The sequence below is a fragment of the Panthera uncia genome (assembly GCF_023721935.1).
Source record: "Panthera uncia isolate 11264 chromosome B3 unlocalized genomic scaffold, Puncia_PCG_1.0 HiC_scaffold_1, whole genome shotgun sequence".
Taxonomy (NCBI): domain Eukaryota; kingdom Metazoa; phylum Chordata; class Mammalia; order Carnivora; family Felidae; genus Panthera; species Panthera uncia.
In genome coordinates, this window is record NW_026057582.1 from 13,493,653 (window position 1) to 13,509,539 (window position 15,887).

At 40.3% G+C, this 15,887-nt stretch overlaps 1 protein-coding gene across 11 annotated transcripts in view; it reads left to right on the top strand.

Annotated features, from left to right (window-relative positions):
- EFCAB11 (EF-hand calcium binding domain 11) overlaps positions 1–15,887 on the top strand; it is a 159,200-nt gene that overhangs the window by 21,180 nt on the left and 122,133 nt on the right. For 9 of the 11 annotated variants that reach the window (XR_007453623.1, XR_007453622.1, XM_049612343.1 and 6 more), the window contains 2 exons: positions 3,693–3,794; positions 4,682–4,772. Coding sequence is in view for 9 of the 11 variants with exons in the window: in XM_049612343.1 (XP_049468300.1) it covers positions 3,693–3,794; positions 4,682–4,772 (193 nt within the window). In the remaining 2 variants the exon portion in view is untranslated. Of the gene's footprint in view, positions 1–3,692; positions 3,795–4,681; positions 4,773–6,951; positions 7,920–7,956; positions 8,415–15,887 lie in introns of those variants that run through there. The other 2 variants (XM_049612337.1, XM_049612340.1) reach the window with 2 other exon arrangements.

Sequence of the window (15,887 nt, forward strand, 5' to 3'; positions counted from 1 at the left end):
GGGAAGACTTCAAGGAAGAGGTAATGCATTAATTACCTACAGAAGGAGATGTAAACCATCAGTAGGATAAAAAGGAGAAGCTCATTGCAGGTAATGTGTGTGCCCAGCTCTTGTGAAGGTATGAAAGGACGTGTTGCCTTGGGGAAGCCTCAGGAAGTTTGCGAGGGAGGCTGGAAAGGTGGACCGGGCAGATTGTGAAGGGCTTCGTAAGGCATGGTGTGATCAGTGACTATATTATTCAGGAATTTTAACTAATCTAGATGCTGTCTAACTGATTAACTTCTGGTGTTCATGAAAGTAAAACAGATTTGAAAGTTAACAGATTTGATCCTGTGGGAACATGGCATGACTAGACTTCAGTTTTATCCTCAGTAAGCAGTCTAAATATGTTCTCTGGTCTCACAAGTGACGAGATGAAAACAGAGCCGCGTCACTGCGTGTCCTTAGCTGTGACGGGAGAGGCTGCTAATTCTGCACAACACACATTTACTGAGCACATGGCAGACAGTCTGGGAGGCGCTGGGAGGTGTGCCCTGTTGCCTAGGGTATACGCAGCTGCCTTCTTGACTTGTGCCCGTGGTTCCTCGCCAAAGCATCAAATAGTTGACATGTCTCCCTGTCATCTCTAAATGACTCCTCAGACCTCAGCCTAGGGGTTATTCTTGGTGTCTCCTTCCTTCTGACCCACTACGTCTCACCCCTCATCTTTCCCGAGCTGTGTTGGGAAACTTTCCATTTCCTCTGTTCCCACCGCTAATGGTCTGACAACCTCTTCTCCGGCCAGTAGGCTCCTGAACTGGTCTCCCCTTTCATTTTGCTTCCTCCCTTCTCCTTTGTTGAGAAAATGGCCATGAAGGTCCTTAAGAAATTTAAATCACATTATGTCACTTCCCAATCCACACCTTTCATTGACTTCCTATCGTACCCCAAATAAAACCCAAACTATTTCCTGTGCCCTCTGGCCCTGCCTGCCTTACTGAGACCCACCCAGCCCTCTAATACCACATTCCAGCCACAGGGGCCATTTTGTTCTCCCACTTCCCACCGCATGGCCTTGGCACATGCTGTTTCCAGTTGGCACCTTCTCATCATAGATATTCTCTTAAATATTCCTAATGCTTAGCCCTCCTTCATCAGAGTCTACTCTGCAGGAGGAGTCCTGTGATCCTTTTATAACTTCCTGTTTTCCCTCTCATTCACATGCCACGATTATGATTGTGTATACATTTGCAGTTGAGCCTGTATAATCTATAAGCACTGTCTCCCCAACTAGACCAGTAACTCCCTTGGAACTGCAATCTTGTGTGTTCTCTTTACCCTCTGTTTTCAGAGGTTAACCCCGTGTGGCACACAGCACACAGTGGGTCCTAAAGAGTTGTAAGAAGAGCATTTAAACATAAAGATAGGTTGGCTTTTTAAGTTTCTAAACCTTTAACTACAAATAAGAAAAGCGTGAAAAATACAACTATTTTTTTAGTAAAGTATAATTGACATATAGCATTATATTAGTTTAAGGTATTTAGCATAATGATTCAGTATGTGTGTATGTAGTGAAATGATCTCCACAATAAGTCTAGTTATCACCTGTGACCATACAGAGTTACAAAATTGTTTTTTCTTATGATGAGAACTTTCAAGATCTCTTAGTGACTTTAAAATATGTAATACAAGGGGAGGGGCGCCTGGGTGGCTCAGTCAGTTAAGCATCCTACTTCAGTTCAGGTCATGACCTCATGGTTCATGAGTTCAAGCCCCGTATGGGGCTCTTTGCTGACAACTCAGAGCCTGGAGCCTGCTTCGGTTTCTGTGTCTCCTCTCTCTCTACCGCCCCCCCCCCCGCCCCAGCCACCACTTGTGCTGTGTCTCTGTCTCTCAAAAATAAACATTAAAAAATATGTAATACAATATTATTGACTATAATCACCATGCTGTGTATTGCATTCCCATGACTTATTTATTTCATAACTGGAAGTTTGTACTTTTTGATTCCTTTCACCCATTTTGCCTACTCCCTTTCTCAGCCCCTCTGATAATTACTGATCTGTTCTCTGTATCTCTCAAGTTTTTTTATGTTAAATGTAATTTATTGTCAAATTAGTTTCCATACAACACTCAGTGCTCATCCCAACAGGTGCCCTCCTCAATGCCCGTCACCCACTTTCGAAACCCTCTCCCCTACCCCCCATCAACCCTCAGTTTGTTCTTAGTATTTAAGAGTCTCTTATGGTTTGCCTCCTTCCCTCTCTGTAACTTTTTTTCCCCCTTCCCCTCCCCCATGGTCTTCTGTGAAGTTTCTCAGGATCCACATATGAGTGAAAACATATGGTATCTTTCTCTGCCTGACTTATTTCACGTAGCATAACTTGTTTTGTTTCTTTAGATTCCATATATAAGTGGAATCGTATGTTACTTGTCTCTGCATAATGTCCTCCAGGTCCATCCATGTTGTGGAGAATAGCAAGATCTCATTCATTTTATGACTGAGTAGTATTCCATCGTGTGTGTATATAACCGCATCTTCTTTATCCATTCATCCATCAATGGAAACTTAGGTTGCTTCCATACCTTGGCTAGTGTAAATAATGCTGCAGCGCACATGAGGATACAGATATCTTTTCAAATTAGTGTTTTTGTTTTCTTTGGGTAAATACCCAGAAGAGGAATTGCTGGATCATATGGTAGTTCTATTAATTCTTTGAGGAACTGCCATACTGTTTTCCATAGTGTCTGCACCAATTTACATCCTTACCAACATTGCCCGAGGGTTCCCTTAAGAAGACTATTTTCTATGTTGTTGTTGTTTTTAATAATTGAAACTATTTTAGGAAAGGTATGCAGCCCAGTATTACCTCACCATAATGCAAGTTCTTAGAAATTAGCATGTGGTTATTGTACGATTTGGGGCTATTTTTAAAATAGTGATATATTCTGTAATGGAAATTCTGAGTTACTAAAATGAACTGCTCTTTTTATATATTTAGGGCTCAGTTCACTACAGTGCTTAAATCCTTGGCTCTACTCTTTAGACCTACTACAAAGATCACATTAGAATTCATTTTAATAGACATTATAGACATTGTAATCACAGTATCCAACCTCGTAGGATCATGCTGGGCTCTTTTATTATGAGAATCCCAGGAAGCAGAGCCTGAGGCTGCAGACTAGTGGCGGGGTGCACCCAAGGCTGCGGATGGTGCCGGCTCTATTGTTTATGGAACATTCTCTCCACCTTTATCTCTGGCGTGCAATTGGTATTGACTTTTGAGAAGCGACTTCTTCACCCCGATCTCCCAGTTGGAAAAAGAAAAAACTGCCATAATGACATCTGGCCAGGAAAAAAGGGATCAAAGAACCATAAGGAAAGAAAAATTAGGACGCCTTGTTTAATAAGTAGTTTCGGGCCTGTCTTTCACATCTTCTAGAGGGAAGAGTGTTACGCTTTTTTGAGGTCACCATTCCTTTATTCCCTGGAAAATCTTTGAACTCCAACCGTGCCTATCGTTGTTGCTACTGATTGGTAGGGTTGGGTCTGTTTGGCAAAATGTCTTTTCATCCTTCTAGATCTTTAGGAATATGCACTGTTTGTTAAAACTAACATAAAGTTTGTTCATAATATGTATCACTTTTCATTTATGTTTGTTCTTAAAGAGGAAGATGGTCATCTTTGGCAAATTGTTTTTCCTAACTTCTAGGCCTATCACTTGAGGAGTTTTTAAGTATTGTAAGAAAAAAGAAGGAAGTTCAACTCCATCGGAACGAGATAAGACACATCTTCACAGCTTTCGACAGGCACTGTAAGTATCTTTAAATCATTTTGACATAAAAAAATTGCTATTAAGACAACTTGCCACGTACTCTCAGTAAATAAAATAATCAATATACTTGGAAGATTATTTTACTAAATAAAATGATCGATAGACCTGGAAGATTATTTTACTGTATTCATTAGCCATCATCTAGATGTTGGGGCGAATTTCTTTCTCTATCACAGTCTTAAATTCTTGACATTTGCCATGGATAAAATAATATTTACAGTGATGTGATTGTACTTGGAATTTGCCTACTTTGTAATGGGGACAGCAAAAGGGCTGGCCACATGGGGATATAGGTCATGAGCCACCTACAGAGGTGTGGGGGATCATTTGGCCTTTTTCCTTTGACTCTTACCTTGACCCACACATGATCGGAGGAATTATTTTCTCACACTGGTTATGGCCAAGAGAAGTGGCTTCGAACCCCACAGATCACACACAGGATGGAAAGACTCATGGAGTCCAGGGTCAGCGTCTTCGCTGCAATGATGGTTTCCCTCTAAAAATTCATATATTATAATTCTAACACCAAGCAAGAAAATAAATGGATTTCGAAGAATAAATTGTTCTGGCAGTTCACAAAGACTTGAAGCCTAATATGCCATTATTGCACTGTATGTCTGCGGTCCATTCCCTGGCACTTAAAGAATCAGCAAATGATAGGGCTAGAATGGCCTGTGAGATCATCTGGGACTGCACAGAAGGAGAGTGTTACCAGATTCTTACATTCTTCCAGTGAGACGGTCTCAGATTACCTTATATTTATTGCTTTTCCCCGAGTAATGAAGTTTCGCGCAAATATGGCAGAGATAACAGTTCATAGGGTTTATAGAAGTAAGTGAATATTTTATATTTTGATTTCAAAATAGACCGTGGATATTTAACATTGGAAGATTTCAAGAAAGCATTTAGGCAGGTGGCTCCCAAGTTATCAGAACGGACCATTCTGGAGGTATTCAGGTAAGGCACCACAATCTTTATGTACACCTACCCCTTGATTTACCATTTGCCTTTGCAAGGTTTCAGTCTTACGGAGAGCACATATTTATGCAGATTTCCCCCTATCTGTACGCTTCATAGTGGAGTGCTTGCACACCAGGGGGGTGTATAGAGACATTCGTTGGTAAGGGTGGGAGAAGAGCAGGGGAGAGTGGAATGTCTTTGTGGATGTATGTATTGACCAAGAAAAAAAAAATGAGTCTCTATTAACGTTTAACATGGATACTGGTGTTCCCCTGTGGTCTCTTTCATCAGACACAGGCCCCACCTGGGTCTTGAGTTGTCTCAAAAGGAGAATGTGGAGTAGAGGTTGCCTGGTGGTGGCACCCTTGTTCATTTGCTTTCAAAGTTGTTGGTACGCGTTTCAGTTCACACATCCCCGAGAGAGGAGACATAATGGTTATATTATGTCGTTTTTATAGACGAGTCCCGACGACGTAGGCAAGTGGCTTATATGCAGTTTCTGTTAGGAAGCTGCAGAACGAAGTAGTATGAACGGCACAAACATAGGCTGACGTGACAGGGTGGGAGGGCTGAGTCTTCTCTGGGTCTTTGCATGAGCTTTCCGTCAACTGTTACCAGGTGCGTTAGTTGGTGGTCAATACTGCAGCAAGAGCCAGAAAACCCAGAATCACAAAACTCAAGAAAGACGGGCGGGTACTTCTCCCACATGACCACGGGCAGTCCAGAGCTGACTTGATGGCAATGTAGTCACGAAGGACCCTGGCCCCTTGTCTCTTACTGTTCTGGCTGCCTCAGTACCAGGCTTCTCTCCCTTGCTGCAACATGATTGCTTAGATTTCAGCCATCACATCTGAACTCCAGCTAGGTCAGAGGAAAGGGAGCAAAAGATATCCCCTTCCTCTGAAGGCTATCCATTGTTTCTACGTATATTCCAATGACCCAAACTTTGTTCCAAGGCCACAGGTAGCTGCAAGAGAGAAGGGACTGAAAAATGTAGTCTTTGCTCTGAGTAGTCATGTGCCCTCTGAGTTTTTGATATAGAGGAAGGAGAGAGGGGATAGTAGGAACATACGGCCGGTGTTCCCATTCAGGATAAAAAAAAAATTCATGAAATCTGACCAGAAGCCAGCCCTGCTCCATAGGAATTATCAAGCAGGTTATTTGAAGTAAGGATCTGTGCTCACTGTCATTAACAGTGACCTGTATGAAGCTCTTTGACTGCAACATTCACAAGTCAGTTATCGAACAAGCTATTGAAGGAGAGCAAAGGCGTTAAAGCCACATGTAGACAGAATGTCGTAGGACAATATTACTTAGTTGATTCTAGAACAACAAGACCTTTGAGATAAGTAACATCGTTGGATACGCTTTGTGATGAGATGAGTAATGCGCCTCAATGTATTTCTTTTTTTTTTAATGTTTATTTATTTTTGAGAGAGCGAGACACAGAGTGCAAGTGGGGGAGGGTCAGAGAGAGGGGGAGACACAGAACCTGAAATGGATGCCAGGCTCTGAGCTATCAGCACAGAGCCCGATGCAGGGCTTAAACCCACAAATGGTGAGATCAGACCTAAGCCAAAGTCAGATGCTTAACTGACTGAGCCACCCAGGTGCCCCAAACCTCAATGTATTTCTACACATGGAACATAGAATTATTATTTCATTTTTCTTTTACAAAAAGACAAGTGCCCACGTTTGCTGACTTTTATGTGTTAAACAGTCTCAGTAGGTGCAACCTCATACCTCAAGTGTATTTTTGAAAAATACACTCAAATACACTTATCCCTTCCATGTAGAAGTAGAGTTTTAACAATGAGGGAGAAACAACTTTTCAAAAGAAATCTGCGCTTCTGGGAGCATATTTTTGAACGTGAGTGTTTGGAAATGTGATTCTATTTTAAAACATGATTTGTCACCTATTAAAGCCCTTCACACCTGCATGTTCAATAAGTTGGAAACGGAATGTCCTAACCCAGTGGAAAAAATCTTCTAAAGTTTCAGTGGTTTTAGAACACAATTCCTGAAGAGATAAAAATTGAATAACTTTAATAAGCTTTCAAGAGCAACTAATATCAGGAGAGATGGACATCGACTAGCTAAATTTCAGTTAGCAATGACAACAAAATAATAATTTTTAAAAAACCCCACAAAACACCCCTAAACCTTTTCCTTATAGGAGGATGGAATTGTACATCAAGGGACTCGGTGTCATGGTGTCCCTTTCCTGTTTGGGTCCACATATCTTCATGAGGTATCTCTGACAGCCATTAAAACCAGGTATTAAAACAAATGGCTCAATCATAAAAGATTAAACTGAAATGTTCAGAAATAAAGTATATTAAATCACTTCGTTCTTATTAGTATTGTTAACAATTTTAGTGACAGCAAAAAAATCATTTGCCACTAATAGTAAATATTTTTATCTTTAATTCTTTAGAATTTCTATGTTATGACTTGTAATGTACATGCTATATTAATAGCAGCACATGTGCATATAACCTGTAAATAACTGTATCACATGCTCACAGATCTTATACTTCCTAGGATTATGGATCGAAACAGTTTGGAGACCATAGCCAAACAAGACATTTTAGTTAATTGAAAGTGCCCATTTTAAACTCTCATTTTTATTATTTTTTAGCACCACAGACCTAAACCAGAATAAATGATGCATAATAAGCATTAAAGTTATGAAACCAAATAAGGAGAGAAAAAGAGTTCCTCTAAGTGTAGATTGAAGTAGGCCAAAGACCCAGAGATGTCTGTCTTCCACACAACTCTGTTTCAGTAGTGCCAACAATTTTCTTTTTTTTTTTTTTTTAATGTTTGTTTATTTTGAGAGAGAGAGAGAGAGAGGGAGCACATGTGGGCAGGGTGGGGGGGTGAGGGGAGGGGCAGAGAGGGAGAGAGAGAATTCCAAGCAAGGCTCCATGAGCCTGACCTGGGGCTCAATCTCACAAACCATGAGATCATGACAAGAGACAATATCAAGAGTCAGATGCTTAACCAACTGAGCCACCCAGGTACCCCAACAATTTTCAAAAGTAAGGAAAAAAATCAGCTGCTGAGGCTGTTAGTAGTACAAAATTACATAATATTTCTAAGGTTGGACACTCAGTTTTTGCACACCTGGAGTAGAGTTTGACTTAATTGACCACTGTGAATGGAATTCATTACCCAGGTCCATAGTTACCCAAAAGAAAGCTGATATCCAAAGACACTAGAAGAAGACAGCCAGAGATGGAGAATCCTAATTAGAGTCGTCTGTGGTGTGAATAACTGAAGAAATTTTCATTACCTTCCATTCATTTACTGCCATATTTTTCCTAAAGAAACTTCTAAAGATGAAGAATGGTCTCTTTTGGAAGTAGTTGTCCATATCACATTCATTTTTTAAGCCTGACCAACGAACCACAACAATAAAACCAGCCAAACAACCAATTCAAGAAGACAGACTTGGGGCGTAAGGCATCAAAGAATCATTTTGGTTTTAAGTTGTTGGATCATTCATTAAAGCGTCATAAGAGCTAAATGAGGTACTTGTAGAAGGTTTGTGAATTGCTTCCTAAGCATTCTGGGAATGTTTACATTATTGATTTTATCATGAATAAAAGCAATGTGTTTTCTTTTTAAAAAAAATTTTTAATGCTTATTTTTGAGCGAGAGAGGCAGAACACAAGTGGGGGAGGGGCAGAGAGAGAGGGAGACACAGAATCTAAAGCAGGATCCAGGCTCTGAGCTGTCAGCGCAGAGCCTGACTTGGGGCTCAAACTCATAAACCATGAGATCGTGATCTGAGCTGAAGTTGGGTGCTTAACTGACTGAGCCACCCAGGCACCTCAAAAGCAATGTGATTTTTAAAAATACATATTGTCAGGGTTTATAACACTCACATTTTTAATGGGTATATATAGTATAACATTTATGATTAGCAGTCGTAATCTCTTGTTTTAGTCTTAATTCTACAGTTATGTGGATTCAAAGCTCACCTCCAAGCCTTGTGCCATAGTTTATGCTTAGCTGAAGTCTGTCCTCTAGTAGGGATCATGAGAACTGTATTCTCTGGTGTCTTTCGTGTTTCAAAATGTTGATATCTGGGCTATCATTGCCCTTAAATAAAAATACATAGTGGATTGAACATTAGCATTTTTGAGTCACTTTCTTTTTCTTTGAGAATGCTGATTATGCTTACGTTGGAAGTCCTTTTAATTTTTTTTTTTTTCAACGTTTTTTATTTATTTTTGGGACAGAGAGAGACAGAGCATGAACGGGGGAGGGGCAGAGAGAGAGGGAGACACAGAATCGGAAACAGGCTCCAGGCTCCGAGCCATCAGCCCAGAGCCTGACGCGGGGCTCGAACTCACGGACCGCGAGATCGTGACCTGGCTGAAGTCAGACGCTTAACCGACTGCGCCACCCAGGCGCCCCAATTTTTTTAAAAATTTTTTTTTAACATTTATCTATTTGTGAGAGACAGAGACAGAGCATGAGTGAGGGAGGGGCAGAGAGAGAGGCAGACACAGAATCTGAAGCAGGCTCCAGGCTCTGAGCTGTCAGCACAGAGCCTGATGCGGGGCTCGATCTCACGAACCATGAGATCATGACCCAAGCCGAAGTCAGATACTTAACCTAGTGAGCCACCCAGGGACCCCAGAAGTCCTTTTAATTTTCTATTAGTGTCTCTTTCATTGGCTTGTTTTGCTCACTATATCTCATCACATATTTTCAGCAAAGTCTATTCTTTGTGCTGTGATCAATATGGCTTTTCTTTTTTCTCTGCTATGGTTTTATTTTTCTTTTATATTTCTTTCTTAAGTTATATACACTGGTGTTTAATTTCATTTTGTTATTTTGCTGTATCATAATGTTTTATAGTATCTTCCCTAAGCCTTTCTATACGTATTTTCAATTCTTGTTTTATAGAGGTGTTTGTTTTATTAGGGGAAGCAATGGTTTTTGAGATTTTATTTTTATTTTTTCAAAATTTATTTATTTTGAGAGAGACAGAGAGAGTGAGTGGGGGAGGGGCAGAGAGAGAGAGGGAGAGAGATAATTCCAAGCAGGCTCCACACTGTCAGCACAGAGCCCACTGCAGGGTTTGAACTCAAGAACTGTGAGATCATGACCTTAGCTAAAACCAAGAGTCAGACACTTAATGAACTGAGCCACCCAGGCACCCTGAGATTTTATTTTTAATTAGTGATTGCTTGGGGGCTGCTAAGTATAGCTTTTTTCATATAAATTAAAGAAACAAGTTTTCTACCACGGAAAGCGTTTTGAAGAACAAATTGCTGCTTAAACCAAGAGATGATACATTATGCAAAAACAAAAACAAAAATTGTTACTAATTTATCTTATCTCTAAAGATATCATAAAATGTTTAATATATGGATTTCAAAACTTGAGAATCCTTTCAGTATTTGAAACTTTGCTTTCCACTTAGGACTGATAATCGTGATTTGTGTACTAAAATAACTGAGGCTGTATCAGAGGTGTTGTTTCATTATTCAGAAGTTCTTAGGGAATTCTTTTTTTGAAGATCTTGTTTTTTCTTTTTCCCTACCCACTACAAATGGCAGAAGAGTTTGAGAACTGTGGGTAGTATTGTTGGTACAGTGGAATGAATGTGAGATAATAGGCTGTTTCTAGCACTAAAAGGTTAAAACAAAAAAATATCTTTTGTCTTTAATACTGCTGGAACTTAGAGAAGATTTTATAGTGGTGGTGTTTTTGTTGTTGTCGTTGTTGTTGTTGTTTTTGTTTTTAACATTCAGTGATCTTCAGTGCCTCTAACAGGTAGGATTAAAGCTATTTAACCTGGCTCTCCAAAATCTGATTCCTTTTCAAACTCCTCTTTCATTAGCCCCAAATTCCTGTGTTTCCCTTGACATAATGCTTGTTCCTTTGAATGTGTGATGTATATTTGAACTTCATTCTGTTTCCCCTATTGGCAATGCCTTTCTGTACTTCCAACCTGCCCAGATTAGACCTATCTTTCAAGGTCCTGCTCAATAAAAGTTTCTTTTTCTTTATATTGAATAGTCTTGTCTCCTGTCACTAAATTTTGGTACTATTTATGGTTGTATATTTTTTCACTTACTTGATAAACAAAATGCAGCGTTTAGGATTATCTTCATAAGATACTGCAAGCTCTTTGAGTTTATGAGCTTATCTGTAACCCGCTGGCTCCAGCATGTCGCCTCATGTGTTGTAGTTACTTAATAAATAATTGTTGGTTCATTGTCACTCCGAATATCCAGTGACAGTGAAATTCTCACTTGCGTTTTTTTTTTTTTTTAATGGTTTAATTTACTTCTTCTAAACTAGGAAAAAGTACTTTAAAATGCAATCAGGAGCTTTGTAACCACATGTGGCTTTGCCTTCCATTTTTCTCTTTTTGCATGTGGTTTTCACAAATTAATCTCTGATGGCCTCTCTTTGCTTTATATTGTGGTCGCTTGCAATTCACAATTTAGCCTCAGCTGTTATCAAGGAGCTGGCTTAATGTTCTTTCCTGACTTTGCCTGCCATCAGCACCCTGTGATACTTCTGGCAGGCATTTTTCTCTGCATGGGTATATTTACTCCTCCATGCCTAGGAGCCTTCTCCATCTCATTGTAAGCACTGAGATTTGCACTTTCCCACCACCTGTCAATTGGCGAAAAGCTCTGGGAAGCTTCTGCTTTCCAGCCATGAAATGAAATGTGGATATGCAGAAGGCCCACTTCCTGACCCACTGTCTCAGGTTCTGAGTGTGCAGGCAGATTGCCAGGCACTAATGTCATGTTGGAAATATTGAGGCTCCACGAGGCTCTCTAATCATGACCGGAGACATTTAAAGTTATATCTGATCATTTTGGTGTAAGAATCCCATTCTTCATGTTATGTGGGAAGGTCAAAAAACAAAGAACATCTAACTCTCCTCTTCTGGTTATTGAACAATGGTCGACAATAAGAGCATCACGACTCTTTGATTAATATGTTTTCAATGTCAAAGTTTCAGTGGGAGTAGGGGATTAGGAGGGATGGCTATCCTCTTGGCAGAAAGATCAGATATGTCTCCTATCGTGGCCGTTATAGAGGGAAGGGTTGTCACGAACTTGGGTAAAATAGACTAACAGACAGTTCTGTTATGCTAAGTGGAAGAGAGTCTTACAGAGCCCAGGGCCCAAAAGGAAAGTCATTGAAGATAGCATTTATTTTCCAATTTATTTGCATCTCTTTTGAAGTAATAGTCCTATATTCTTTAGCTTTCTATAATTCCTTTCTGCTGATAGCACACTTGTTGCATAGCATTTTCTTGGACAAGAAAAAATTTCTCAGTCATTATTTTGTGCATCAGAACAATTCTCTTCTAACTGTAGTCATGTGACCTCAACAAGAGCACCGTTCTTATAGTGAGTACCTACTGTGATGAATATGATTATCGGCCCAGCAGTATCTACATGCTTCTGTGCCTATAAAAATATTAAAAAAGCCTAGAAATCATATGTCATTTTTTTGTAACCATGCATAGTCATTACCAGCTATACCTATATAAGTATAATGGCCAAAGAAGTAGACTTACTGAGTTGCCAATTTTTATTTTACAAATTTTCCTATCTTCTCGGCAATGGTAATGCCTGAATTTTTATTTCACTCTTTGGTTTCAAAATCCTATTGTCAGAGATTTCCTTTTCTGATTATCCTCGTGCATATGGCTCCTGAGTGGACAGTATTAATGTGTGTGAGCTTTTCAGGCTGACCTCAGAATTTCCTCTCTCTGGGGATTTCACATGTAAAATATTGAATACAACTACTTAAAAAATCCAGCTATAGAAATAGATTCGAATCATTTTAAGAAAATTCCAGCTTTTCTGAGGGCTTTTAATTGATTTTTGTACCATGGAGAAAAATTATCTCCTTGGGGATCGAGTGCGGGCTTGGGGCATTTTCTTGAGTGGACACCATGCACCGAGGGTGGCCGGTGACCTGGCTGGAGACCGTGAATATAAATCAACATCAGCCTGGGGGGCCTGGTGGTAAGACAGGAGTCCATGTCTGTTTCTGAAGCGCTGGGCAATCAAACAAAAGGTGGTGAGTTGGGGAAAAGACTTCTATCCTTGCATTTGCAGATTGTCCGTTTCCCAGTATTTTAGAACTGGTGCCACAGGAATCGAAGCTCAGAATCTGGACAGGATACAGGTAGAGAAGAGCGATGGCCTCATTATGTAGATTTTCAAATAGAACATGCTATTTTGGTTTCTTTAGTTAAGCTAACTTCGTTTATATTATCAAGGATATAGTATTTGATTGGAAGGAATATTTAATCCCTTTTACATTTCAGATATCCAGATTTTGTAGTCCTGTTTAACGTTAAACCCACCCAGATGCAAATTGTACTCACCTTCACAGCCCAGCTGTTAAGGGGGTACCGGGGTGGCTCAGACGGTTAAGCGTCAGGTTCTTGACTTCAGCTCGGTTCATGATCTCACGGTTCTTGCCTTCGAGCCTTGTGTCGGGCTCTGTGCTGGCAGTGTGGAGCCTGCTTCGGATTCTTTCTCTCCTTCTCTCTCTGTCCCTCCCCTGCTCACATGCTCTGTCTCTCTTTCTCTCAAAAAAGCTAAATTGAAATAAAGTTCTTATCCTGAAAGTTGGCCCTACCCTACCAACCACCTTCCAACCCCCAAAGGGAAATTGTCTTCACCTTCTGCTTTAAGCTTCTAATCTGTCATAAATATCTTTCTCCTTTATGCTTATTCATAGCTAATTTGGATACCTATAATCCAGTATTAGGACACGAGCTTAATGTGAGCAGGCACAGTAAAGTGTTCACTATCACGCTAGAGACAGCACAGCGCAGTTTCGTACATGTTGAACAGATGACTCCATTTTATGTAAATGATGGCTTATGTAGCGAATGGGCTTTCTATTCTCTATATTTTTTGTTTTGCTCTCTGAATGCTACACCCAGCGCCATATTAAGGTCACGTTGAGCTGTGAGCCCCAGGGCCGGGGAGCAGGAAGACTTGAGTTCTGGTCCCAGTTCTGCCACAAATCACCGCACCTCTCTGGCCTGCAGTCTCCTCATCTCAGAAATGAGGGGGTTGTGTTATATTATCTGGCAGGCTTCTTCTAGTTCCAGAACCCGCTGGTGGGGTCATCTATCATGGAGAGTGGCATGGCAGTCTTCTTTATTTTCTCTGTGTATCACAGATATTATTCAGAAGCGACCGCCGCCTGAATACAGATGTGGTCTGTCAATGTGACAAAGACTGCTCTCAAGAGGAAATTACTGGGTTTGACAGCTATCCAACCCTGGGTTTGGTTTTTGAGGTGTCACTATAACAAGTGTTATGGCCGATGTATCTAATTCCTCATCTACATATATGGTCGAATACGCTGTTCCTGCTGTAATAGCATGAGGGCTATTTTTCTTTTACTCCAACTGTCACATAAGATACTGCTGCCATGGTTTCTTTCTTATGACCAAATGTTGCTAACCCTTTCAGTCATCCCTGAAGTTATTAATAGCCACACATCATGAATGTATTCATGCCATTTTCCTTTATAGAAAGAGGAATCCATTTCTTAGGCTTTTCTTTTGTAGTCGAGAGCTAACTTCTAGCTAAAACAATCCTAATGATACTGTGTGTTGTATTAGTAAAATAAGAAAAGCTCGTATTTAATAAAATAAATTTATATTTTATGTGAGATATTTAATATTATTTTAAGATGCAAAAAAATAGGCTCAGGACTAGGAGTTCCACTTAAGAGTTTTGATTGTCCTTCTTAATCTATCTCCTACAATGAAATTAAAATTTTCAGTACTGTGTTTTTACTGTGACATAAGGACCTGTGATTTGCCACCTCACGTCTAGCCATCTTGTCTGTGTGCCTCTTACCCAGTCCTCCTCTATCAGGTTACCTTGAATAGACACACACTTGCCATTTAAAGAGCCTTCCAGTGACCAGCAGCATCAGTACCAAGGAGCTTATTAGCAATGCCTAATCTCAGGCCCCACTCCAAACCTACTGAGTCAAATGTGTTTACTTTAACGTGATCCCTGAGTGATAGGCACGCACGTTCAAGTTGGAAAATCACTGGTTTACCCTTCCAGTTACATTTTGCATGAGGAAGATTAGCGTTACTTTTTTTTTTTTTAGCATTATTTTTTAATTTTACTTTTTGAATTCAGTAGTTTTTCATTGCCTGCCAGCTAAACCCTAGAGTCCTTGGCCCGTCATGCAAAGCCCCTACACGCACACACACACAGAGGCCTTGTGTGCCTTCTTAGCATGTCTCCTATCGTTTTCTCAAATCAGAAATTCTCCACCATTCCGATCTGCCTGCCATGTACTGATTTTATCATTTCTCTTCTGGCATTTTTGCTGTTGCCAGGTTCACTGCCCTCTCTGCTCTGACTCCCTCATCCACATGCCTGAATGGCATCCATTCCTTAGAGCTTAGCTGAACTCTGTCTTCTATGTAGCCTTCCCTGATCACTCCAGCCCAGAAAGTTTCTTTACCTTCCTTAGAACTCCTGTAGCATTAAGGTATCTAATAATAGTAAGCACGATAATACTAGCCACTAACACTTACTGAGTGTTTACTGTGTACCAGGCACTGTGTTGAATGAATCCCTGCAGGATCCTCATGGGTTAGGCCCTATCTGTCCTCATTTTACGGAGGGAAAAGTTTGGAGAGGTCACAGACTTGCTCAAAGTCACCGGCTGGTGAGTAATGGATCCGAGAGTCAAACTCAGGCAGCTTAACTACCAAGCTTGTGCTGTTACTCACTGTTATATTCCCTTCTCTCTTCTTTTAATGGTATAATCGCCCTGAGGACAGGAACCATGCCTTTTATCCCCACAATACTGAGCATAAACATGAGGAAGCAAGGCACACCTGCTCTGCCCAGAAATGCTCCTGTTAAATCAGTTGCATGATGAAATAGCTTTTCTCTGTTCATATGAATTGCTTTGGTTTGGATTGTTATACTTGAGACTTCATTTGGTTATCTGCACTATAAACAAAAGGAATCCTTGACAAAATATACAAAAGGAAGCTGATGTAGTGTTTTATCACATGAAACCGGAGCATTCATCCCAGTTCAGGTTGCTTTGATAGGA